This window comes from Globicephala melas, chromosome 6 (assembly GCF_963455315.2).
Source record: "Globicephala melas chromosome 6, mGloMel1.2, whole genome shotgun sequence".
In the NCBI taxonomy this organism is placed as follows: Eukaryota; Metazoa; Chordata; class Mammalia; order Artiodactyla; family Delphinidae; genus Globicephala; species Globicephala melas.
Window position 1 is genome coordinate 70,807,379 of NC_083319.1, and position 26,247 is coordinate 70,833,625.

The window sequence follows — 26,247 nt, forward strand, 5'->3', positions numbered from 1 at the left end:
GAGGCCATCCGCTCCTAGAGGCTGTCCATGTTCCCTGCTTTGTGGCCCTCCCCGTGGGCAGTTCACAAGACAACAGCTTGCTGCTGCAAGGCCAGCAGGAGGGCCAGGTAGTGCATGCTGGCAGGCTGGGGCCTGATCATGGGAGTGACTCCCAGCACCTTCCGCTGTGTTCTGTTGGTTGGAAGCATCTCAGGTCCGCCCACAGTCGAGAAGGAAGGAATTATTCAGAGCATGAAAATGAAGACCACCCTAGGGTCTGTCTGCCACACTGCATTTTTGAAACGGAAGTGGCTTTGCTGAGTCCAGTAAAACTAAATTTTAGTTCTAGATGGTCGCATAGGGTTGATTTCAGGCAACCTTCTTTGTTGGTCTGTGGTCATTGCTGGAGAAACGCTTAATTTTTTCCAGACTGTAAGAGAAAATGGTTTGTGTTGTAGCCCCATGGTGAAGGTTTTATACTCTTGCCAGCTGAAATGAAGTGTGTCGGACTGTGAACCACTTTATGCAGTGGTTCTTAACTCCTTTTGATATGTGAATTTCTTTTGAAAATCTAATCAGAGATTTGGAGACCAGCCTTAGAAAAAATGCATGTACAGTAGTCCCCTCTTATCCACGGTTTCAGTTACCCATAGTCAACTGCGGTCCAAAAGTATTAAAAGGAAAAGTCTAGAAATAAACAATTCATAAGTTTTAAATCTTGTGCCATCCCACCCCCTCTGCTCGGGTCAGGAATCATCCCTTTGTCCAGCGTATCCACGCTTTGTACACTACCCACCTGTTAGTATAGGAAAAAAACATAGCAGATATAGAGGTCAGTACTATACGCAGTTTCAAGCAGCCACAGGGGGGTCTTGTAACGCATTTCCTGTGGATAAGCGGGGACTACCATACTTTCTGGGCATTCATGGACTTCCACCTTCTGAGAGGTCGTTTATGACCTTGGGGTAAAAACCCTCATATGCTAATGCTTGTCTGCAATTATGTACAAATTATTTCCGTATTCTTAATTCTGTTGTTGGTGAAGAAGAGACATTAAAGTTTATTTCAAAATATCAATATGGAATGATACAAGGGATATTGGATAGCAACCCTGTGGTGCAGGGTTTTTTATTATCCATTTTACAATCAAAAAAAAAAAAATGGGGGGCTGAGAAAGCTGAGTGATTTTGATGAGGTCACACAGCTAGTAAGTGGCAGACCTAGGATTTGAACCCAGGCAGTTTTACTTCAAAGCCCAAACTTTTAATCATTATCGTACAAAGTGAGATTTTTGTGTGTTGTTACTTCCTTGAAAGCCTGTTTCTATATTATCACATGTGAAGACGACTGGTCTCTTGACACTTAGCCTTCCTGTGGCAGAACATTACCTGTGATGTTCATACTTTTTCAAGCAGCTCAGGATAATTTTAACTCTCTGTGAAATACTGCTTATAAATATACCCTCTAACGTGTGAATTTTTAAAAGTAATTTTAGAAATCAAGTTCCCGTTACTGGCTGTTTCCTGGCACACTGGGTGTGTGGGTGTGGGTGTGTGTGTGGGTGTGTGAGAGAGATAGGGGGAAAGAGTGTGTGTGTAAGTACTCAGTTTTTCATCCAACAGATTGAACTACTCATATGGCAAGTCCAGTTCTAGGCACCAGCAGGGAAGACAGATAAGGGCCTCACCGTCTCAGGGCTGATGCTAGTGGGAAGGATGGACACTGAGAAGGAAATATATAGTTTGAGTGGCCAATAGGTGCCAGAAAGAAAAATAAGGTCAAGGGGTAGTGATGTGATGGAGATGCAGTGGTCGTGGAAAGCACTCCTCTGGGGAGGTGATGTGGGAGCTAAGCAGCGAGGCCAGTGAGGCTGAGCCCCGGTGGGAAGGGATAAAGGTAAGGACTGACGTTGCTGTTTGTAGGCTGGGCCCAGATGATACGAGCGCCATGGCAGAGTGTTTGGATTTTGTTTGAAGCGTGACACGAAATCATTAGTGGTTGTGTTAAGTGTGCTGGGGCTGCCATAACAAGGTGCCACAGACTGAGTGGCAACAGAAATTTGTTTCCTCACAGTTCTGGAGGGTAGTGGTCAGAGATCAAGGGGTCAGCAGGGTTGGTTCCTTCTGAGGTTGGGAGGGAAGGATCTGTTCCGGGTCCCTCTCTTTGGCTTGTACCTGACTGTCTTCTCCCTGTATCTTCACATGTTCTTCTCTGTGTATGTCTGTGTCTTTTTATAAGGACGCCATTCGTGTTGGATTAGGACCCACTCTAATGACTTCATTTTAACTTAATTACCTCATTAAAGACCCTGTCTCCAGATATGGTCACATTCTGATGTACTGGGGGTTCGGATTTCAGCCTAAGAATTTGGAGGGGACATAATTCAGCCCATAACAGTAATGATGAGTGAGGTGATCCATTCTTGGACCATACCTGCTGATGTCATCATAAACAACTGGGAAATCTAATATTTTAAATGTTTCATTAATTTCTTTGGGTGATCAGGCAGAAAAGAATAAAGAGATGAGACTGGAAACTTGAGTTTCTATTTTGGGTGTTTCTTCCTTGGCACCTCTTGTTTTCTGTGTCATGGCTTATGAGATACCAGATGCCTCAGATTCTGGGGTGTTGGTGCCCCACAGGATAGACATGGCATATTTTCCTGGAGAGTGAATTCTAAGTAAGCTATTACCTACTCTTGATAGCAAAGTAAACTATGAAATGTAAATTGAGTCTGCACTTTATTTATTTTTATTTTCGGCTGTGTTGGGTCTCTGTTGCTGCGTGTGGGCTTTCTCTAGTTGCGGCAAGCAGGGCTACTCTTCGTTGTGGTGCACAGGCTTCTCATTGCGGTGGCTTCTCTTGTTGCGGAGCACGGGGTCTAGGCGCGTGGGCTTCAGTAGTTGTGGCACGTGGGCTCGGTAGTTTTGGCTCTTGGGCTGTAGAGTGTAGGGTCAGTAGTTGTGGTGCATGGGCTTAGTTGCTCCGCGGCATGTGGGGTCTTCCCGGACCAGGGCTCGAACCCATGTCTCCTGCACTGGTAGGCGGATTCTTAATCACTGCACCACCAGGGAAGTCCCGAGTCTGCACTTTAAAACCACATAGTTTATACCTGAAGTAGGCTGGTTATTGCCTGGCCTGTTCTCACTCTTCCTCTGCCAAGGAAAGCATTTTGGTGGGAAGGGCTGGAAGGCACTGCTGTAAATGAGTTTTCTTTTCCAAGAGTATTAAAAATGCCCTGCTCGGGCTTCCCTGGTGGCGCAGTGGTTGAGAGTCCGCCTGCCGATGCAGGGGACACGGGTTCGTGCCCCGGGTCCGGGAGGATCCCACATGCCACGGAGCGGCTGGGCCCGTGAGCCATGGCCGCTGAGCCTGCACGTCCGGAGCCTGTGCTCCGCAACGGGAGAGGCCACAGCAGTGAGAGGCCCGCGTACTGCAAAAAAAAAAAAAAAAAAAATGCCCTGCTCACTCCTCTACCATATTTAATATATTTACTCTCTTTCCTTAGGCATGGGAGGCAGCATACCATCATGCCTTCGAAAGTCAACTATCAGGCGAACATCTGGGCTCTGAAGGAGGAGGGCTGTACACATGTCATAGTGACCACAGCTTGCGGTTCCTTGAAGGAAGAGATTCAGCCTGGCGATATCGTCATTATTGATCAGTTCATTGACAGGTGAGCAGTCGTCTAAAATGCTCAGGCTCCTCCTGTACAATCGTTCTCAGCTCAAGTGGACAATGTGTGGGGACTTGTGGGAAAGGGGACACAGGCCCACGGATAGAAAATAGAAGAATCATCATGAACTCTCAAGTTCCTAATTCTCAGCTTCAACATTTATCAGTTTGTAACTTTAAAAGAACTTTTTAAAAAACAAATTAGTTAATATTTCCTTAGTATTAGATGTCTAGGCAGTGTTCTCTTTTTCCCTATTGTCTCACAGACTTTTTTTTTGTAGTTGGTTTGTTGAAATGAGGGTCCAGAGAAGGCTTTTTTTCTTTTTTGTCCTATAGTCTCCCCACATGCTGGATTTTACTGATTGCATCCTTAAGTCTCATTTAGTGTCTTCCCCTGTCCCCTGTGTTTACCGTAAACCAGTGCTTAACTCCGGAGGCCTGATTGGAACCAGGTTTGAATTCTTGGTGAGAATCTTTCTGCATCATATCAGGAGGCACGTAATGTCTGGTTGTCTTTTCATGATGTTAAGATCAATAGTTGGTTCCTGAGCTAGGGATTTTCTGTTACTTAATGGCACAAGGAATCTATAATGTTCCTTTACCAAAATATTGAACAATAATGGACTGCCAAGATCCTGGGCTTTCTCTGCATTTAGAAGTAGTTGAAGAAGTCATAAGGAAAGGGGTGGTATCCTAGGGATCCCATCCTCCTGCTGCCCCCACCTCCCATTCCTGGGGGAAGTAACCACTTCCCAGAATGCTCTGGATGGAGACAGGTAACTGCAGTCTGCTACTTGAGCCAGAGCGGTGGGGAGAAGAACCACAGAGAGTAAACCACTTGGTAGCTCCTATCAGCGTCCCCCATCCATTCACCCCGACCATCACCTCAGTCCATCCTACTCTTCCAGTCTGTTAACTCTGGGCTCGCTGTACCCAACGCCTCTCCTACCTTGACTATTATGGAAGGAGGGTTTATTCAGTCCTGTTCTGTGTGTCTTCTGCTTTTCAGGTATTTAAATATTCCCTAGTCCATCAGAAGCATTGAATGTTACCTGATGAAATGAAGCTATTAGCTTGAACCAAATGAAATTGCCTGTTCTGTAAGCTAGAAATGGTTGAATATCAGTAATTTCATGTGGTTCAACCTAATAAATAATGAGGATAGACTAAAATCATTACATGCCCCTCCCCTTTCATTTTTCCTATCATTTTTCTGCACCTGACACTATATGTTTTTCATCTTCCCCTCTAGAATGTAAACCGTGTGAGGGCATGGACCCCATATGTCCTGTTTGCCACTTTATCCCCAACACCCACAATACTACCTGGCCTGTGGTTGCTCAGTCAGTATTTTTTGAGTGACTGAATGAACATGATTGTTCGAAGGGAGAGGGAGACTGGAGTTTGTGTTTAGGGGACATCCTGATCAAAATCTCTATGGCCGTTAAAGACATGTGTTTGGGGGTAATGACCTAAGAAAAGGGGTGCAATGTGGTTTTTTTTAATAATGCAGTGCACAAAACTCTAGAATGATGTGGATTTATAAAGTATGGTAGATGGTACTGGAAGGAAAAGTTTGGCTTGGATACTAAGCCTGGGATTAATTTGTTACTTACGTGGTGTAACTGTACACTGTTGCATTTCCCAGATCTTTGTCTCACATGTAGTAAATGTAAATGTTTCACATACTGGCTCTCAAGAAAGCAGGTGGGGCACAAAGAGAATAGAAAGAGAACAGGCGTTGCCATCAGATCTGGTTTCTTTCTGCCTTGGCACTTATTAGCTGTGTGACCTTAAAATCTTCCGGTGTCTGTTTTCTTCTATGTGTCATGTCTATAACCTGCCTCCTTAGTCTTGCCTTGGGAGTTCTGAGTCGCTAGCGAGTGCCTTTTATGAATCTAGCCTGTGGTACCTGCCCAATAAATGCCTTTACTGTGAGTCTGGGCTGGAGTATGTCTGCTAGTCAACATCACTTGGTAAAAACAGAAAAAAAGGTCTGTTAAAAGGAGGATCCCCTAAGTAAGTAACATTTAGAATGAAATCTCAAATTTTGTATCAATTATATATTGCAACAATAACATTTTTGATATATTAAGTTACATAAGGTACTAAAACTCATTTTACCTGTTTCTCTTATACCGTTTTGATGTGGGTGCTAGAACATTTTAAATTACATATGTGCCTTGCATTATTTTGCTATTGGAGAGCATCTTCTAAGTGTTACTGCTGCTGTTTGAGCTATGTGGTTTCTGTTAACCAGGCTTGAGAATGTCTTACAGGAGAGGAGAATCCGAACTTTTTGTCTTGTGAGAAATGCCCTACATGTGTTGTACTGACAGCACTTTATTTTAACAGAGTAAATCCTGGTGTGTTAAGGCAGGCGTCTGAACCTCCACTTAGTCCTGTCATCAGGCATGAATGGTGAGCTGCAGGCTCTGCTGTTTACAGCCTCAGTGCCCATAGCTGTAACCACAGCCCCAGAATATTTGATAGGACTGCAGCATCCTGCAGAGGTGCACAGAGGATCAGAGCTGTGGGGGCAGGAGCACTGAACTCTAGAAGGGTCATCTTGGCTCCGTTTGGCCTCAGGCAGATCACTTTACCTATGTGGGCCATGGTCCTCTCTTCAAAATTACAGGTTGAATTCTATCACTTAAGCTCCCTTTTCCTTGCACTGTCCATGGGTTCTTCTCCAGGGATTGATCTGGAAACACATTTTTGCTTACTACTGCTATAGCTTTTCCAGCACATCATCTTAGAAAAAATATCCTCATCCTAAAGTGTCTTCCAAGACTAGAGGGACTGTTTTAATCTCCCTGACATACATTTGTGATAAAGAATCAAAATGGAATAGTATGGCTATTCTTTTTTAATAGATGGCAGAACTAGAGCATCTTGCTTTCTTTGCCCTCAGTGCTCAGCATAGGGGGAAAAAACACCAACCTGGCTTGTCAACCATGCCGTGCATAACTTAGAAGTCATTAAGATTTAAGAGTGACAGGTAGCTTTGATTTTTATGGTTGTTTTTAAAATCATTAGATGCCTATAAGCTAAAAATGAAAAATACCCTTGAAGGTGTCTGACAGGCTGAAAGCTCTTTTAGGAAAATAAGATCATTCTCTTCTGAAAATCATTGGGTTTGCTCATGCTACATTCCAACCTGTGAAAACTTGAAAGCCTCGGCATGAGAAAAGGGGAATCCTGGGTGTGGCTGACCTGGAGAAATCAGGACAGCAGACAGGTGGGGAGAGGAGTTGGTTCCAGTATCTTTGGGTGTGTGTACTCAGTCCTTTCATCTGTTTCTCAAACATGCAAGGAAATAACCTTTGCTAATATTTAAAGTGAAAGTAATCTTTCATTTGTGATTAGGGCTGCTGTAGAAAGGAAAATGTATGTGGATCTAGAACTTAAATGCTGAAAGAATGTGTTCTCTGGTCATTTTCCCATGTGTGTTGCACAGTGACAGGTTTCCTGAATCTTCCCTTATCCTGGACCCCATGTGCAATATTCTTCACAAACCAAAAATTTTAAATAGTAATTTATACCAAGAATTTGTAAGAGGCTCGCCCACAGTAAGTGTCCTCAGTGCCTGCTTTGGGCCTCCTGATATACTGGGGGATTTTTGGTTTTTTTGTTGTTGTTGTTTTGTGTTTTTTTTGCAGTACGCGGGCTTCTCACTGTTGTGGCCTCTCCCATTTCGGAGCACAGGCTTCAGACGCACAGGCTCAGTGGCCATGGCGCACGGGCCCAGCCACTCCGTGGCATGTGGGATCTTCCTGGCCCGGGGCACGAACCTGTGTCCCCTGCATCAGCAGGTGGACTCTCAACCACTGCGCCACCAGGGAAGCCCACTGGGTTTGATTAATCCCTTTCTTCTACTTGGTGGAGGTCCCCACCATCAGAGCCATAAGTCATTTGGCAATTCATGATAAAACATGGTTAAGAATGGGGCTTGTTCTGCTTCTTGACCATTATTAAACAGTCCATGTGAACTGGGGAGAGAATGTGTCTGTCTGACCTTTCATCTGTTTTAGGATTGTGAGGCTATTTCTACTTTAAAACGATCTTATAAGGGAGACACTCCCAAGATTCATAATTTGGGGTAGTTCTCCTGTGGTACAAACCTCTGCCCGTGTAGGGTACATCTGGCTCTCACAGTGTCTCTGGTGGGGAAGCAAGACTGCCTGAGTGACGGAGCGAAAAGACCTCATAGGGAATCCAAGTTGATTCCCTCCCCATAATCTGGCTTAGCACATGAAACAGAGACAGAAATCTGAAAGCTTAGCTACTCTCAGGGTTCCACTAAGGCTTTTCAAATTGTTTCTCTACTGTGCTTTATACCTGCCTGCATCCTTGTGTCTTCTGATCTCCTGTATCTATTTGCCACTGTCCAGGAAGCAGCTGGGACAGCCAGCGGCTTTACTTGCTCAGTGGTTCTGCTGTTACCTCCCTTCCTGCTGGTGGAAGCACCTCCCTCCTTTGAGCCCAGCAGGATCAGTGGTAGGTGTTTTATGAAGCTGGATCCTCCCTGCCTGTGGTTTGGTGAAGGCTCCGTATAAGACTAACCAAATTCTGAGACAAGACTTAGAAATTTAGAGGCATAACTATGCATTTACTTGGCTTTTGTTTTGTTTTTGCTTTTCAGCCTTGCAGGTAAAGACATAACCATCCCTCGCATCCCACCCCACTTTTAAGGCCTGACTTGGATGATACATTATAAAGTGGAGTATAGAAGTGATTTCTAATGAGATTTTTGCTATTATAGAGCAAGCAACACTGTTTCCCCTAGATGCTTTTTTCAAAGCATGAGGCATTTTGTTGTCTCTTCCTGTTTTCCTTCTGTTGCACATACCCTCCATTGTTGACCCAGTTGTTGTTAGATACTCCTAGAAATTCATTTGTCTGTGGGGGGTGGGGACTGATTATATGGCCTCTCTTCCACCCTAGACTAGTAACTTTCCGTGCCATGGAAGGTACACATGGGCAGGAGATTCTAGCAACTTCCACATATGACCTTTCTCCTTTCACCATCAATCCTGAGTATCATCATTGGAGGGAATTCAACTCACCTTATTTGTTTGTTTATTTATTTTTAAAGAATTAGTTTTATTTATATATTTATTTTTGGTTGCGTTGGGTCTTCGTTGCTGTGCACAGGCTTTCTCTAGTTGTGTTGAGCAGGGGCTACTCTCTGTTGCGGCACGTGGGCTTCTCATTGAGGTGGCTTCTCTTGTTGTGGAGCACAGGCTCTAGGCATGCAGGCTTCAGTAATTGTGGCGCATGGGCTTAGCTGCTCTGCAGAGTGTGGGATCTTCCCAGACCAGGGATTGAACTGGTGTCCCCTGCATTGGCAGGCAGATTCTTAACCACTGTGCCAACAGGGAAGTCCCTCACCATATTTATGAAAGGAACAATTAGATATGCAGAGTGTTTGGAAAGATGCCCACATTATATTAAGTTAAAAAAAGGGCTTCCCTGGTGGCACAGTGGTTGAGAGTCCGCCTGCCGATTCAGGGGACACGGGTTCGTGGCCTGGTCCAGGAAGATCCCACATGCCACGGAGCGGCTGGGCCCGCGAGCCATGGCCACTGTACCTGCGTGTCCGGAGCCTGGGCTCCGCAACGGGAGAGGCCACAACAGTGAGAGGCCCACATACCGCGAAAAAAAAAAAAAAAGATGCATACTAGTAGGGTCCCTTAAACTGCTTCTGTCACTACCAGAAATATCTCAAGGTGAAGCTGGGTAACATCTGTAAGGATGAGAATAAGATTCTTTCTTTTTAATAGCGGCCTCTATCAGGAATGTTTAAGGTGTTTGGGGGGTTTTTGTTTTTTGTTTTTTTAACAGTGAGAAAAATATGGCCAAAAAATTAAGATTAAAAAAAGGCAGGATGTAATTCCTAATGCCAAGTATTTTCTGCAAAATGCTGTTAACACACTGGCCTGAGGCCCCTGGTTAGGTTCAACTAAAAGAATGTGGTGGAAGAAGCCCCAGCTTGGAAGTGAGGACATCCAAAATTGTATCCTGGCTCTGCCCCCAAATTCCTGTGTCACTTAGTGTCCTCATCTGCTAAATGAGGGTGTTGGATTGATTCCTAAGAGTTCTGATGCCCACCCTCTTAAGAGAATTATTTTCTCGCTAGAATCGGGAGAGGTTGGGGGCTGGGATGAGCGTTGGCTGGTGATGCACACTTACTCATCAGGAAAGTCCCGCTGTAACCACAGGGGTAAGGGATGATGTCAGTTTATTTCCCTCTCCCAAAGACATAGCCCTGCCTTGGGCTTCCCCCAGGGTTTTACAGTACAAAGTTCTTAGCCATCCTTGGAAGGTAGGCCTAGAGGTTGAGGTGTGTAATGATGTCAGTTTCTCAGTCTTTCAGCCTCTTGGGCACGGGGTTTGTTCTTACCAATAGAAATGGAGGTTTATGATAAAGAATTATACAGGAAGCCTTTGCTTAGCTCTTTCTCCCATTCCTGTCAGCAGCTACTTTGAACCCTTTCTGTTCTCTCACAGCTTCCTGCCCATATCCTTCGCTCTTGGTTGAGAACATTGCCTCTTTACAAGAAAACAGATGGTATTAGGCACAAACTCGCCATCTTCCTTCACCCTCCCTTTCACCAGTTACTTGCATCCCTGTTCTTCTTTGTCATCTTGCTGCTGTCCTTGAAGTGGGAGCAGCTGTTCCCTGTGTGAGGTTAACTCTGTTCTGCAAACTACCTTCTCACCTTATATCCTTACTGTTATTTAAAAAATGCTATAAGCTCCCAATGTTTGAGTTCCTACCAAGTACCACAAATCAATTAACCCTGTTTACCACATATATGGGTCGTTTCCTCAGTTTAAATTGAGGGAACTTAAGCTCAGAAATATTGGTCATTTGCTAATAAGTGGGACCTGTGGGGTTTGAATTAGGTTCATCTGCAAACCCTATGACCTCAACCACTCCTGACACATGGACTTCCAGCTCTGGCCTCCACCTTGAGATCCACACTGGCTCCTAGATACAGGACAAGGTCCCAAAGACACCTCACACTTTGTAATTCACACTTCATTTATTTTCCCCCTTGGTTGTCTTCTAACCCCACACCTTCCCCCGTCTCGAGCTCCCTCTTCTCCACTTGGTAAGTTGCTAAGTTGGTAATACCATCGCACTGCCATCTACCGGGTGATCGCTGCTGTGGATCTGTCACCCTTACATCCAGTCGGTCTCTAAGTCGTGCCCATGTGTGCCTTGAATCCACCCTGTCATCTGTCACCACTGCCCTCATCTGGGTTAGTTCTTAACATTTTTACTTCTCCCAGCTTGACTCCCCTCAAAGCTGGTTGCCATACTACTCCCAGAAAATATAACAGGAAGGAAGACACGGTCACAGGAGTGCTGTAAACCAAGCTCAAACAACTGCTACCCTCTGGGAGGGCTTGCCCCGGAATCTGTTACTGAGCATCAGCTCGTATGCAGACTTCTGAATAAGCAGCACGGTCCAGAGAAGGGCTGTCCCTGGGTAGAAGACCTCAGCTATTCAGCTCTTCCTGTAATTTGATGTAATTTTTTCCTAGTTCCTTTTGTCATTGATGGTAATGATCTTTGATGTGTACTTAAAACTATCTTGTCCCCTTTGTGGTGGTTTCTTCACTGCTTTTGTACTTTGCATCCCTGCTCATTTCCCTTTCCCCAGTGAAGTATTAATGTTTATTATCTGGTCATCTCTGGTCTTTTGAACATGAAGTCAAGTTATTTCTGAATAATTATGAAGGGAAAGAAAAATATTAAGTTCTTCCCACCTGTGAGATGCTGTCAGGCCCTGGATAATTAACGCACATACCTATTACTGGTAGAGATGGTTAGAATCGTAATAGAAGGCAATCTGACACATTACTAAAGTTTTCAATATGCATGCCTTTCCAACCAGCCTTTCCCTTTTGCAGCTTGCAGTGCTAAGAGTAAATGCACCAAACGATGCATTTTTCACTTAGGGGCACTCATGAGATAGACTGTTTGGGTAGACTTTAAGTGATATGGGTAGAATCATTTCCCCGAAACCAAGCTGTGTATGAGCAGCCCTTGGCCCCGCTTTGCCAGTAAATTAACCGCCTCGTGTTCCTGTGTGCTGAGGCTCGTGGACATGTGCTGTGCTCCAGAACCACCTTGGAAGTGTGCGGGTGTGTTTGCTTCTGCTGTGGGAAAAGTGTTTTCCCTCATCTTGTTTGCAACTCAGCACTTCCTCAAAGGAAAACTATTAACAAATGGCTGTCTTTGTGCCAATTCAAGGATCTTGATCCAGAAAGAACCTACTGGTCAGTCTTTCTCTGGGCTTTGTTCCCCCACTGTGTCTGAAAGTGCCCGGTATTCTCTCCCTGATGGCCTTGAACTCATTTCTCTTGCCAGTACACAACATCATTTTGTCTTCTTCACTCTTCCATACGCAGTTTGTTGTTTGTTTTGCTAACTTTTCTCATCACATATCCCCGTGTTGGGGGTACCCTTGACTTGAGACCCGAGTACGTCTGCTCTGAAGTTGGCAGACGACAGGTACAGAAGCAGATTTTCTACCAGCAGTAGTTACTCGGGCTGAGCACTTGCTTCATGTGTTCTTATTCAGTCTTCACACAGTATTTACCCTTCATACTTCCCCATTTAAAATATGAGAAGACTGATAAGGTGAACACAGGTCAGAGTGACTCTCTCCTGGAGGCACACAGCCAGCCAGGGAGCAGTAAAGCCAGTCAGTTGGGCAGTCCCTGAAGTCTACTTCCAGTGGATATATATCCCAGGCTGATGGTGGAGAGGGGGGTGAAATTAGCAGTCCCTTTGCCTCGCTAGGAGGCTTCACCAATTGAGGCAAGAGTTAGGGGCAGAGTTGCATTGCGTTAACTGTGTTAAACCATATGAGCACATGTATTAGCTTCCTATTGCTGCTGTAACAAGTTACCACAAACTTAGTGGCTTAAACAACACAAATTTATTATCTAGTTCTGCAGGTTAGGAGTCTAACATGGGTCTCAGTAGGCTAAAATCAAGGGCTGCATTCCTTTCTGGAGGCTTGGGAGAATCCCTTTCCTTGCTCTTTGCCACCTTCATTCCTTGGCTCCTGGCCCCTTTCCATCTTCAAAGCCAGCAATGGCGGGTCAAGTCCTTTTCATCACTAGTATTGACCCTTCTGCCTTCTTCCACATGTCAGGACTCCTGTGATGATACTGGGCCTACCTGGTTAATCCAGGATAATCTTTCTAAGTCCAGCTGGTTAGCAGTCTTAATTCCACCTGCAACCTCTGTTCCCCTCTGCCATGTAAGGTAACATATTCATATGTTCTGGGCATTAGGGTGTGGATATTCAGGGGTGTAGGGGGGCATTATTTTGTTTGCTGCCACATGCCACTTTCATAGCTTGGTAGGACAGAGCCGCCACCCCTAAACTCTCATCCTTGGTCTAGGTTGCTTCTGGAAGGTGTGTGGTCCTTCCTGTTCTTCTCACCCACAGCCTAAAACACAGCTTCCCAATGGATCCAGCCAGTCTGACGTTGTCTAAGGCTAATTTTTTTCCTGTGGCCCAGGAAGAGATTCCAGTTCTATCTCTTGATGGGAGGAAGAAGAGATCTCATTAAGGGCCCCCTTTATCAGGGAAAGGTGCTCACCTAGGCACGGCTGCACACCTAGTTTCTGCCCTCAAGAAAAATCTGCAAGTGTCTTCCATTGATGAGCTCCTCCATGTGCTTGCTTCTGCTGCGCCTGTGTCCATCGGTAATGTGACCTGGGTGAATACTGTGGGCCGGGTGCTGCATCTGTTCCCTCATTGATCCTCAGGGCAATAGTAGTAGCACTTTGCAACAATTACTGTTTATCCCCAAACGCACATTTGACATATAAATGGAGGAGTTATTGCATCACCCTATTGGGATGTAGCTACCAGAGGTTTTTTGCGGCCCTGTTTTAAACAAGGGTGTAAGTGGATGTTGCTAATACCTTATGAAGAAAGAACTCAGGGAGGTTTGCTCTACTTCCCTGAGGAAGTAATTTGCTCAAGGCCACACGAAAAATCAGTAACAGGATTGAAATCCAGGTACAAAACTACATTTTCTATATTTTCTTCATATCCGTCAGAAAGCTCCACTTGAGAGTAAACTACTGTTTTGTTTATAGAAGAGCTCTTTTGACTGGAAATTGGGAGTGAACAGGCAGGAACCCCCTTTAACACAGGCTCAATGAGGTAACAGTCCCCACCGTGTGGGACGTCCTTTGCTTCTTGCTACATTACAGAAGCTCTCACTTCTCCTTAAAAACTCTCAGGGGGAGGACAGGAGATCTTAAAATCACATATATTTTCATTTTAGAATTTCACTTGGGTGGTGTCCTTCACTTGTGATTGCAAACCCCATTGCTCTTGGTCTGAATTTCATTCAGCATAATCATGCCTCATTATTTTATGCAGCATAGGAGTACTTATAGTGATTTAAAATTAGATCATTACTTTTCCTTGAATATGTCACTGTTTGAGTTATGCAGAACACCACAAGTAGGTGGGCAGTCTGTGTGAAGAGATGTTTCTTATTGGCACTTTCCCTCCTGGGATCTTAACAGCATAACCCTGAACCTATTAGAAATACTGGTATTAAAGTCCCTATTTCTTCCTCGGGGCTACCCCTCCTGCAAGGTTGGGTGCTCTGAGGCCCCATTCTCAGCTACAGCTTCTCCTTGGTGCTGACTCCCAATTCAGTCTCTAGCCCAGACCTCAGTCCTGAGCTGCCGTGGGATATCTAGGCATCAGGGCTCACTTAATCCTTATAACACTCTTATAAATGGGTGGATGAACACTACATTTTGTAATTGGGAAATGAAGAATCAAGAAGATATGGTGGTTTGCTATAAGCCTTAGAGGTGGGAGTTAGGGAGCTTTGTTTAAAGAGAAAAATGTAAAATGTTCCAGTTGAGAGGGAATTAAAACTGTAGGCAGTTAGTATCACATGTATATAGCATAACATAAGGAATAACTAATACATATTATGTCTTAAGGTAAATGTTCAAAACAGAGAGAGGAGTAATTAGGCAAAGAAGGGATGGAGATAGAGAGGGACAGAGATAGATAAGATGGGGGTGTTACTGCATAGATGTCTATTGGGGTATAGCCACTGAAGGGTTTTGTGGCCCTGTTTTCACACTTAATCATGGTTGTAAGTAGGATTTTTGCTAATACTTGACTCATTGAAGGCTGAAACCAAGCCAAAGCTGGAATATGTGGAACCATTTTATTAGTCAGTTTTACAAAAAGAGAAAAGCCTCTGTTTATATAGGCTGGAAGAGTCATTTGACCTGTTCTTCAATGCCATCTGAAATTGCTTTGGGGTTAACTTAGCCTTTTCCTTAAGACCCGTATATGATAAGGGGTTGAGAGGAGCACAGACTGGGTTTTCATTCCTCCCAATCTCTGAGGCCTAATCTCTGAGCAAGGTGGCTTTGGTGCCAGCTAGTGTCACTGTTTAATATGTGATGGGGAGGAAGTAACAGGTTAACTTTGATAGGTGGACATGCCAGCTGTGTAAACTGAACCAGAATATTTCTCCATGCCGTCGCCTACCCTCCCACCCCCGGAAGCAGAAATGAAGTGATTTGCCTTCAGCTGTTGGTTTTCCCTTGCCGTGTCCCTCCCCTGCTCTCCCCTCTCTAGGGAAATGAGGACTTTCTTTTCTATATTACTCATGAGTTCAAGTTTAGAACAATATAATGGATATAGGATGTGCTTTATTCTGAAAACTTTGAGAGAAAAGTTGCTGGGTGACTTGCCACTGGCTTAATTTTACCCTCTCTCCTACAGATTCAAAAATGTTTTATCAGAAAGTTAACTTTAGAACTTTCATGAGACTTTAGAACTAATTCTGGTGGGTAGACGCATAAGCTTAAGTAAGGGAGCAAAGAGACAAATGATTCTGAAATGTGGAGCTGGATGAATGGCTGCTTTCTTCAGTGGGTCAAAGGCATGAAAAAATAAGGTTGAGGGCAGAGGGCAGGAATTACTCTCAATTTAGTGACAGGGCAATCAAATGCAAAGTTTGGACTGTGTTTGAACATGAAACTAATCAAGCAACGGTTTAAAAAAAGATTTTTTTTTTTTTGAGGACACCAGGGAAATTTGCACATGGTCTATATATTAGGCGATACTGAGGAATTAATGTCATTTTTATCAGCTGTGATAATGACATTGCCGTGGAAAATACTCCACATATTTTGGTCCTTCTGAAGTAGGGGTGAAGTGACAAAGTCTGGGATTTGCAACAGATGAAGCAAGTTTGACAAAATTTTGGAAACTCTTGAATCTAAGTGATATATATGGGGTTCACTATACAATCCTCTACATCTGAGATGATGGAAAATTTTCATATTGACTTCTTAAGTGTTTTACCTGGCCTCCTGAGCCCACAGTTGAGTTGCATCTACAGTTCAGTGTGGTTATCCTATCACAGCCACCAGACCACAGACACTTTAATTCCTGTTGGGAAGCACGTTGCCACCAACCCAGAGCCAAAAAAGCCAAATACCATCCAGAAGCTCTTTTTCTTGTTGTTGTTTTTTTTTAAAAAAAAAAAAAAAAGTTTCCTTCAGCTTATCCAGAACTATTGATTCTGGAGTGAGGACCAAGATATCGACCTAGATACAACTGATTACCAGCCCCTAGAGGGTGGGAAGGTGGCTTTTTAAAAACTACTCTTTTTTATTTTATTTTGTAGGACTACCAGAAGGCTTCAGACCTTCTACGACGGAAATCATTCCTGTGCCAGAGGAGTGTGTCATATTCCAATGGCTGAGCCGTTCTGCCCTAAAACAAGAGAGGTTCGTAATATTTCTGGAAGGTGCACCAGAATAAATCATGAGGGCTTGGGGTGGCATCTAGACGTAGAATTAACTGGCCAAGCATGTGGTCTCTCTTCCCCTCTCTAGCTTGCTGCTTACTCAAGGTTTTATGAAGAGTTGTTTCCCTTTGCTAATAATGTCTCCACTACTCTCAGTCATTTGTAAGATGAATCACTCAAAGTTGCAACCTACTTTTTCTTTTTTCTTAACTAAGTTTTGATTTTGCTGTCAGGATACCTTTTAAAATAATTTACGGTAGCATAGTATGTCTAGAGTATACAATCTGGAACCAGATTTCTTATGATCAGGTCTTTACTCTTCAGCTTAATTGGTGTGTGTCTTTGGACCAAAACCTCGGGTTTGGTTTCCTCGTTTGTAAAATAAGGTGATGATAACATGTACCTCGTAGGACTGTGAGGGATAAAAGAGTTATTTACTTATAAAGTGCTTTGAGTGCTGCCTGTTAGTTATAAGACATCCAGTGACTGTTAACTGCTTTTATGAATTAAGTTATTAATAATCTGTAAATTGTTAGATTGGCATCATTTGCCTTTGAGGTGAGTTTGGCTGTTACTGTCCAGCTTCCTCTCCAGGATTATAGTAAGATCTCAGGACTAAAGGGGCAGCCCTACAAAAGCCAATGGTGATATAAAGTGAGGAATCACAGCCTTAGCTTTCAGAGAATAAAAATGGCTACCACAATTCAAAAGTCCATCCGTGGTATTTTTCTTATAACTCAAGATTTGAAAGTCAGGTGCAACCCAGTAGGTCAGAAGTTATTGTCAGAGACAAACTGCCTAGTAAAATCTACTTTATAAAATAACTTAGACGATACAGATACCTAAACATGTTAATCATTCAGGTGATTTTAACACCTGAATGTGGAAAGTAGTATATGTTCAGCTTTGTATAATCATGTAAAACTAGCTTCCTTACAGTTAAGAGCTAGGGCACCTTAACCTCACTCTGGTCTCAGAAATCTAGAATCCAAAGCCAGGCGTTGGAGCCATTTCAGATATATCACTGCATGTTGATTCTCTGTGACTTCTGTGAAAGCACCTTCTTTACTTCTTTAAAACAAAAAAAAGGGCAGGTTAACTTTTAAGTGTGAGTTTAGAATACATTTGACCCTTGAACAACGTGAGGGGTTGGGGCACTGACCTACCATGCACTTGAAAATCTGAGTATAACTTTACAGTTGGCCCTCCTTACCTGCAGTTCTGCATCCAAGGATTCAGCGAACCACAGATTGTATAGTATTGTAGTATGAATTTATTGGAAAAAATCCATGTATGAGTGGACTGCACAGTTCAAACCTATGTTGTTCAAGGATCAACTGTGTGTGTTCCTGGGTAGTTATCAGCAGAATATATCAGAACAATGTAAGTCTGAAACACAGATCTGTCCACAGAATAAATTTGCTCTCCAGAGGAAGGTAGATGTGTGCAATAACATTTCTGTCCACTTCAAAATGGGGGCAGCTTGGGAAGAAATAGACTAGGGAGAGAATATGCATGTTAGTAGGAAATCAGAGGTACTACTGCCCAGTGATTTGGGTACTAGGAGTAGAGGTGGGTAAGGGAAAAGTGCTAATGATGTATGCAGAGCACATGTAAATGTGGTGGCTGGATGATAGTTTCCAGTAATGCAGTTTGGCCTCCCTTGAGACTGAATTAATTCAGCTATTATTAGTCTAGTCAAGCTAAGGACCCTCACATAAAGACTTTAAAAGAGTGCTGGGGAGGGCAGTTTAAGAAAATGGGAAAATAACGTCTTCAGAGTATTACTTTATTCTTATATACCCTAAAAGAGATTTTAAAATATTGTCCAAAAAACGTAAAGAGTGGGTGGTGTTGCCCCTTTGTAATTATCACTTTAACTTTCAACATCATTGTGTACTTTCGTGTACCGATGACAGATTGTCAAGTGGCAAGCAAGGTACACTATGGTTGTACTATATCTTACCACTTGTGTTGAAATATGTGTATATAAAAGAGATAAATATGAAAATATTAATATGCAAATACAGTGTTTCTGGAAAGTTGACCGAAGAACTGGTAACAGTGGTTTCCCATGGGGAAACTGGGTCGCTAGTACACAGGTAGAAGAAATACTTGTCACAGAATAATATCCTTTTGTACTGTTTACGTTTTTGTACCATGTGCAAGTATTACCTATTCCAAAAATAGTACTTCTAGTCGAAAGGTAATCTGAAACACATTCTTCTAAAGTCCTGACACAGTAAAGAGACCTCTCAGCCTGTAGTTTATATTTCTGGCACCTTACGGTGGCGTTATCTGTTTGTGTGGGAGTGCAGAGTACTTGCCCAGGTGGCAAGGGCCCAGGGTCTGTCACTGCCTGGCCCACCCAGGCCGATAAGCCTCTACTTCCTCCTCCCCATCGTGGCACCCACCACTCAGGGTGATGGTGAAGACGTACAAGGCACATTGCCACTGGCCTGCGATAGTTGTGATCTTCCTTCACACATCTCTAGAAGCACTCTGAAGTTTGGCCGAGACATACAGCTCAGTTATTTGGGATTTTTAAAGACATTTAATGAAGACAGGACTGGGCTGGTTATATCTTAATTTTGAAAGTGGGGGGGGGACATCAGGGGAAAGAGTGATTTAATAAGCCCTTGTATTTATACCTGTACTCCTTAAGGAAAAGTTTTTATTTAGCAGAATCTTATTTTCAGCATGTATAGGAAAAATAAACATGATGTAGCATCAGCTAGTCATCTAGGGCTTGTCATGGTTCTAAATTTGGAGTTGCCGAAGCTCTTGTTAAAATTCTTTCTCGTCTTGCCATAGCATAATGTGTTATTTTTAAGGAAATAGGTTAATTTGCTTATGTGGTTCAGACATGTGCAGGCAAGACTTTGGCCTAGATTGGAGCCTTCTATTGACTTTGAGTCACTCCATCTTATATATGGTATTATAGGAAACTTGACAAATTATTTGGGAAATGTGTAGAAGCTGCCAGTGTTAATAATTAGAAGACCAGTTAAGCATTTAGATTCCTTGCTATATATATTCCTTAGCTCATTTAATATTCACAGTATCGGGGCTTCCCTGGTGGCACAGTGGTTAAGAATCCGCCTGCCAGTGCAGGGGACACAGGTTCGAGCCCTGGTCTGGGAAGATCCCATATGCTGCGGAGCAACTAAGCCCGTGTGCCACAACTACTGAGCCTGCGAGCCACAACTACTGAAGCCCCCGCGCCTAGAGCCCATCCTCCGCAACAAGAGAAGCCACTGCAATGAGAAGCCCACGCACCGTAACAAAGATAAGCCCCCCGGCTGCAACTAGAGAAAGCCCACATGCAGCAATGAAGACCCAAAACAGCCAATAAATAAATAAATTCTTAAAAAAAAAAAAAAAAACTTCTCAGTATCTCTGAGTTATATAATATTATTCCCATTTTACAGATGAAAAAACTAGGATGTACATAAGGATAAGTGAATTCTTGGCAGTGCTTTAAGAGTTAAGTTTAAAAGACTAATTTTTTTTTAATTAAAAAGGAATGTTGAAGCACAGGCTAAGAAAATAATGAAATTAGATTAGACATACATTATTAGACACTAAAAAAAGTGATCAAACTTTTAAATAATGTTTCTAAACTCATATGTGGCCTTGTCTCTAAAGGGATGCCAAGATAAGTTTATCTCTGGATAGAAGAAATCAGCACAGCCCCATTCTGTTTTTTACTGTATGTCTTTAGAGAGGCAATAGGCAAAAGAGATTATGAAATCACTTTCTACCCCCAAAAAGCTTTCACAAAAGCCCTCAGGTTTTGTATAAAAGACCAGTGAGAATGAGTTTCTCAGGAGCTTGAAAACAGTTCACTCTGCACATCTCTGAGATGTGAATGAGGAAGGCACCTTAGTGTAGACTTGGAGGTTAAGAGCTCAGGCTCAAGCCCCCATTCACAATCCATGATAGTCTCTTAAAGTTGTTAAGAAGTGAGATTAAAGCATGTAAACAAATGCCTGGTGTGTAGAAAAACCTCACTGTTTGCTCTTGTAGCTGTGAGCTAGGGGCTGGGGCAGGACAGAGCACTATGTAAGGATAAGGGTCTAGGAAACACCCTTCTGTGATTTCCTAGGTTCTCTTTGAGGGCCTACAGGTACTAGGTATTTATAGTAACAATCTTTTAAACAATCAGAGGAAAAATAAATTAAGCTGACCTTCTGTTTGTATGTTCGTATGTTTTGAGTTTGGTTCTTTGCATTCTAGGTCCTCATAGAGACCGCTAAGAAGCTAGGACTCCGGTGCCACTCAAAAGGGACAATGATCACAATTGAGGGACCTCGTTTTAGCTCCCGGGCAGAAAGTGTCATGTTCCAAACCTGGGGTGCGGATGTTATCAACATGACCACAGTTCCAGAGGTGATTCTTGCTAAGGAGGCTGGAATTTGCTACGCAAGTATCGCCATGGCAACAGATTATGATTGCTGGAAGGAGCATGAGGAAGTAGTAAGTGAAATTCTCTTTGGAACTTGTATGGCCTGGGTTTCCACGTGCTGTGTGAGCCAGTAAGAGAGTGTCTTAACTCTTTGTTTATATTACATTAGTTGCAGAAAGTGCCATTCTACCAGGTTTTAAAGTGAGCTTTTTATACACTGTCATTAGGTATTAACAGATTTTTTTCTGTAGTTCCCACTGGAAGAACAGAAATCTTCATAGAGAATAAAAAGACACTTTTATCCAAGGATCAACAGGGGAACAGTACATTGTAAACATGTAGGTGTGTTGGGAATTATATTGAGACTTGGCCCTTACTTTAAGGATAAAGACTTGGTTATAAGTTCTGTATGCTATGCTACTGTTTATTATGTAGGGTGAGAACCCTACTATTACGTACCTCTTCCTGGTAAAAGGACTCTGTATTCATGTCTGTCTGTATTCCTGTTTGTCTCACCTACCTTGGCTGGGTACTGTGCTTGGTATAATAATACGACAGCAGACAGACAAGTCCATAAGGAGCCAACATTCTGGGTTTTGTGGGGCTGGGTAGAGGCCAAGCAAACCAATGTGAGAAGGCTCAGGGTTATAAAGAAATAGTGTGATAAGGTACAGAAGTACATATCAAATTGGCCCAACCAAATACCTGAAATCCAGGAAGGCTTCCTGGTTTAAGTGTGATGGGAAAGATGGCCGTGCCTGAGTTGAGTGGAGAGGAGAGGAGGGAGAAGAGGGAGGCAGGGCCACATAGGCTGTGTAAGGATTTCAGATGGGAGGTCAATGAGGGTTTTTGGCAGGAAAGACAGCAAGATCCAGCTGGTATTTGAGGACACTGGGCCACTGAGGTCAGGCTTCCAAAACAAATATTTTCTTTGTGGAAAACTTTGAACATCTACAAAAGTAGAGTCTAGTATAATGAACTCCCAGTTACCATCACTGAGCTTTCCACAGTTATCAGCCATGTCAAATCTTGTTTTATTTATATGCCCCTACCCACTTTTCTCTCCCCTACCCTAATTATTTTGAAGTAAATTTTTCTAAAAGGTCTCTCTTTTAAAATAATTTTTTAAAACCACACCATTGTTGTATGAAAAAATATTGATATTAATTCCTTAATATAATCAAATGTCCAGATTTGTCACATTTTCCCTCGTTTTATAATTTTTAACTGTTCAAATCAGGATCCCTTATAATCCACACATTGCATTTGAACGATATGCCTCTTAAATCTTTTACTGTAATATTCTCCTCCCTTTTCATTCCTTGCATTTTACTTGAAAAAACCAGATCATTTGTCTTGTCATTTATCTCATTTTAAAAAGAGAAAGTGATAAAACTACAGCCAAGAAATTTTGAAGGAAGAAGTGCTGGGGTGGCGGTTCTGAACACACTTAGGGAAGGTGACATCTTCTCCAAAGGGACCTTACCACCATCTCAGGCTGCTTATTTCACCATCCAATTTCATGTAAAATGGAGTAAGATATTCTAGCTGCCTGTCCATCCGTGGGTATGGATTTTGGGTCATAGATGAACACAGATTCTTTGCATGAATGTCTTATCCTGACTCCGCAGTGTAATAAACCGTTGCTGACAGCTAGGATGTTTGTTATGTAAGAGATTTGCAAATCCTGACTCAACAAAGTCTCTGACTTGGCAGCTTTGGTCACCTAAGGGACAGCTCAGCCTCATGATGTTGAGAAGCTGCTTCCAATTAATAGGAGACTCCAGCCTCTGCCACTCCGCAAGAGCAGATTGCTTCCTGCCTGTGGCTTTCTGCTCGGTCTAGTAACATTTGTCCCCCATGCAGAGCGAATGGTACTTTCGTTTAGTAGCCCACATGAGGTTTGGAAAACAGTCAGTTGGAGCTACTTCAGTTAAAAGCAAAAAAAAAAAAAAACAACAAACCTAAGCTCTTTGTAAGTGGTAAGGCACGAAAGCAAATAATATTAAATGCCACCAGGAAAACACAGACAAAGATGGCATCATCTCAGTCAGCTATGTGTGTCATTGTGCTTTAAACCAGATGTGTAGCCTGGCACGGCAAAAAGGTTTTAGAGTTGCCTAAACCCTTCTTCAAATTCCTGTTGTTCTTTTTACTTGTAATACTGGTTGAGTTATTTAACCTGTTCGCATGGGTGGGGGTTGTGTAGTTACATTTCTGACCTTGCAGATTATTAGGAGATTTATTAGGAGATGAGATTATTAGGAGAATTAAGCCATATGATAAATGTAGCACATCTAGTATAGTGCTGGCTCCTGAGAGGGTGGTCATCAGATGGTAGGTGTGATGGAATGGGGGAGGGGGATAGTTTCTGAAGAAAACTTCTCTGAGATTTAAGCTGGATGTTGAACAGAAGGTTAGAATTTATTGTGAGGAAGTTAGTAGAAAGGACATTTTGGGTGAAGAACAACAGCAGAAACAAAGAGAAAAAGGAGATCAGAATCTATATTAGTCACAAAGTGTGAGGAAAAGAGTAAAATACAAGGTAAATCTCTTGGATGCTTCATGACCCTGCATTTGAAGATTCATAGCTGGCCAGGCACCCAGCTAGCTGGTCACCACCTTGTGCTGTGATCCCCTCGCACAGTGATGGGACTCCCCTCTGCTACAGTGCTCATCATTTTGTTCTAAACACATCTCAATGTTGTGGGAGGGGTCTGGACTTGATACTTCAGGAAACAGAAATGTGTAATCACTGTGCCCTGCCCCTGAATCTTGGGTTTCTTCTAAGCATAGTGAAACATGACAAGTACTCTTTCTGATCATCTGTTTTACACGTAACTTTTTTCAGCTTTCTTATTAAACAACTTTACTCAGAAACAATGGTAATGAACGTCCACGAATCCAACATCCAGCTTCAATCAGAAACATAACAACTTAAGGCCAATCATATTTCATCTATACTCTGATCCATAATTTTATCCATAAACATTTTAGGAAACATTTAACATAACCACATTACTGTTATCGCATTCCAACAATAATTGCTTAATACATCCAGGCAAAGTTCAATTTTCTAGTTATCTCAAATAGCATAAGTGATTTTTTTCTTCCAGGTATTTTTAAAAGATCAGGTAGGAACTCAAGAAGATGTTCTGTGAAAAGCAGGTCATTTGTCCTGTAGAGTTTCCCACCATCCGAACTGGTGAAATCATCTCCTGAGGGTGGTTTATCCAATTTCTCAGTGCTCTGTTATTTTCTGTAAATTTGCAGTAGGATCTAGAGATTTGATCATATTCGGTCATCATAATCCACAAGGAAGCTCATTAAAGTGGACTGTTTCTTTGTTTGGTTTGGGTTTTTTGGTTCTGTGATGTTAACAGCCCATCCATTAATTCACTGGGACTGTAAAATGGTTGATGCTTTGATTCCATCATTTTTCTTTATTAGCTGGAAGACTTCTCTAAAGAGAAATGTGCTTATCTTCTGATTTATCCAGTATAGCAACAGTTTTTAAAACTGGAATCCATTCTATGGACATGAGAAGAGCCACAATCTTTTTAGGCCATGCTAACACATTATATATCTGAGAAACTTTCTTGGATGCCATACTGAAAACCAGTAGTGCTTTTCAGAGATGTCATTGGGTTTCTCCAAGAGCTCTCCCTGATACATGCAGAGCTTGCGCTCAGGGGATTGAAACTGGGGTAAACTGACTTTAACAGATCAGGTAGGAACTCAAGAAGATGTTCTGTGAAAAGCAGTGGAATTTTAAATTGCTGTTAACATCCCGTGTTGTTGTTTCTCTAGGTTTCTGTGGACCGGGTCTTAAAGACCCTGAAAGAAAATGCCAATAAAGCCAAAAGTTTACTTCTCACTACCATACCTCAGATAGGATCCACGGAATGGTCAGAAACCCTCCATAACATTAGGGTAAGTATCCTCAGCCATCTGTAAGCAGACACTTCCATAGGCCCTCAGCTGCCTTTTTCTCTTAATTTGCATTTCACCCTTAGTCCATCTTCTTATGTATTTTATACTAGACTAGATGTTTTCTACAAGTTTTCATGCCATTTACTACTACTAACCATAAATGGAATAGATACACATTTTGGCTGGTAATGCAAGAGCACTGGAAGTTAAGGTGGGGAGAGTTTTATTATCTAGTCTACCAGGTTCTTAACATTGTCCTGCTTTGCAGTATATCCCTAAGTTTTACTTCAGAAGATCGGTAGTATTTGCTCTGTACATGGATTACACTGCAGACAAGGCTGTTTTCTCTTTGGCAGATCCATGCAAAGTGTTGGCAGCCTTTAAAGCCAAAACACTGACAACAGCAATACTGAAATGGTGCCAGGGAATGTCTACTTACAGTTAATGCTGTGTCAAACTAAGACAGTAATTAATGATAAACAAGTGATGGGTTGCACATTGGTAGCTCTTCAATTCTAGTATTAATTCCCAGAATATAATTTGAACTGACTCCTGAGCTCAGAGATGTGTGGTTTTTATCTGGACATCTTGAGACTCTCTTGATTAACCACCTTGGATAAGAAGTTGCCTGAAATTGATCAGATGTTACATTCACCTAGTAGCCAGTATATCCTAAGGTCTCCTAGAACACATCTGTACTCTTAGGTCTTAAGAAAAGTAGTTGAGAGAGGATTCGAAAAGTTGATAAAAGCCCTCTCTACCTGAATTACTACCGAGGAGCCCTGGAATGAGAGCCACTGTTTTAGTGTGACAAGGACACTATGTGGTAGTAAATGATTGCCAATTGCTGGGCATGGAGGTGCCAAGATTTGTAGTGTTTGCTGATTGCTGTGGTATAAATGCTCTTGCATGGCCGACTTCAAGCTACTAACATGAAGCCACTGGTAAGCTGGGAAGTGATGTACATAATCAGGTTTTTACAAGCTGGTACAAGCAGGCTCCAGCACACCACTGTAATAATATGCCTCTCAGCCTTGAGGACTGGCAAAGTCAGGAATATTGACATTTGTAATCTGTCTTCCCTACTAGACTTTAAATCCATAAGGAGCAGGAAACACATCCATTGGTTTCAGCCTATATACCCAAGAGATAAATGTTCTTTAATGAGTAAATGTTAAGCCCTTCCCCCCATGAAGTATTTCATCATAATTGAAATACAGGCAGCCCTTATTATAAGGATAAAGAAAAGGGGAACAGAAAACAAATCCTAAGAATTGGAGAATGTCACTTTAAACTAGAAACAGTTACATTTAGCTAAATATAATGAGTGTAATGTGATAGAGCAGCATGACTTTGGCTTGTCTAAATAAACACACTGTTGATTGGCAGGAAATGTGACTCTACTTTTGCTG

The 26,247-nt window shown here is 42.6% G+C and overlaps 1 protein-coding gene across 1 annotated transcript in view; it reads left to right on the plus strand.

Moving 5' to 3' along the window:
- MTAP (methylthioadenosine phosphorylase) overlaps positions 1 to 26,247 on the plus strand; it is a 38,722-nt gene that overhangs the window by 10,224 nt on the left and 2,251 nt on the right. Inside the window, exons 4-7 of the mRNA XM_030830319.2 lie at positions 3,488 to 3,655; positions 16,372 to 16,474; positions 20,734 to 20,973; positions 24,713 to 24,835. Coding sequence (XP_030686179.1) covers positions 3,488 to 3,655; positions 16,372 to 16,474; positions 20,734 to 20,973; positions 24,713 to 24,835 — 634 coding nt within the window. The remainder of the gene's footprint in view (positions 1 to 3,487; positions 3,656 to 16,371; positions 16,475 to 20,733; positions 20,974 to 24,712; positions 24,836 to 26,247) is intronic.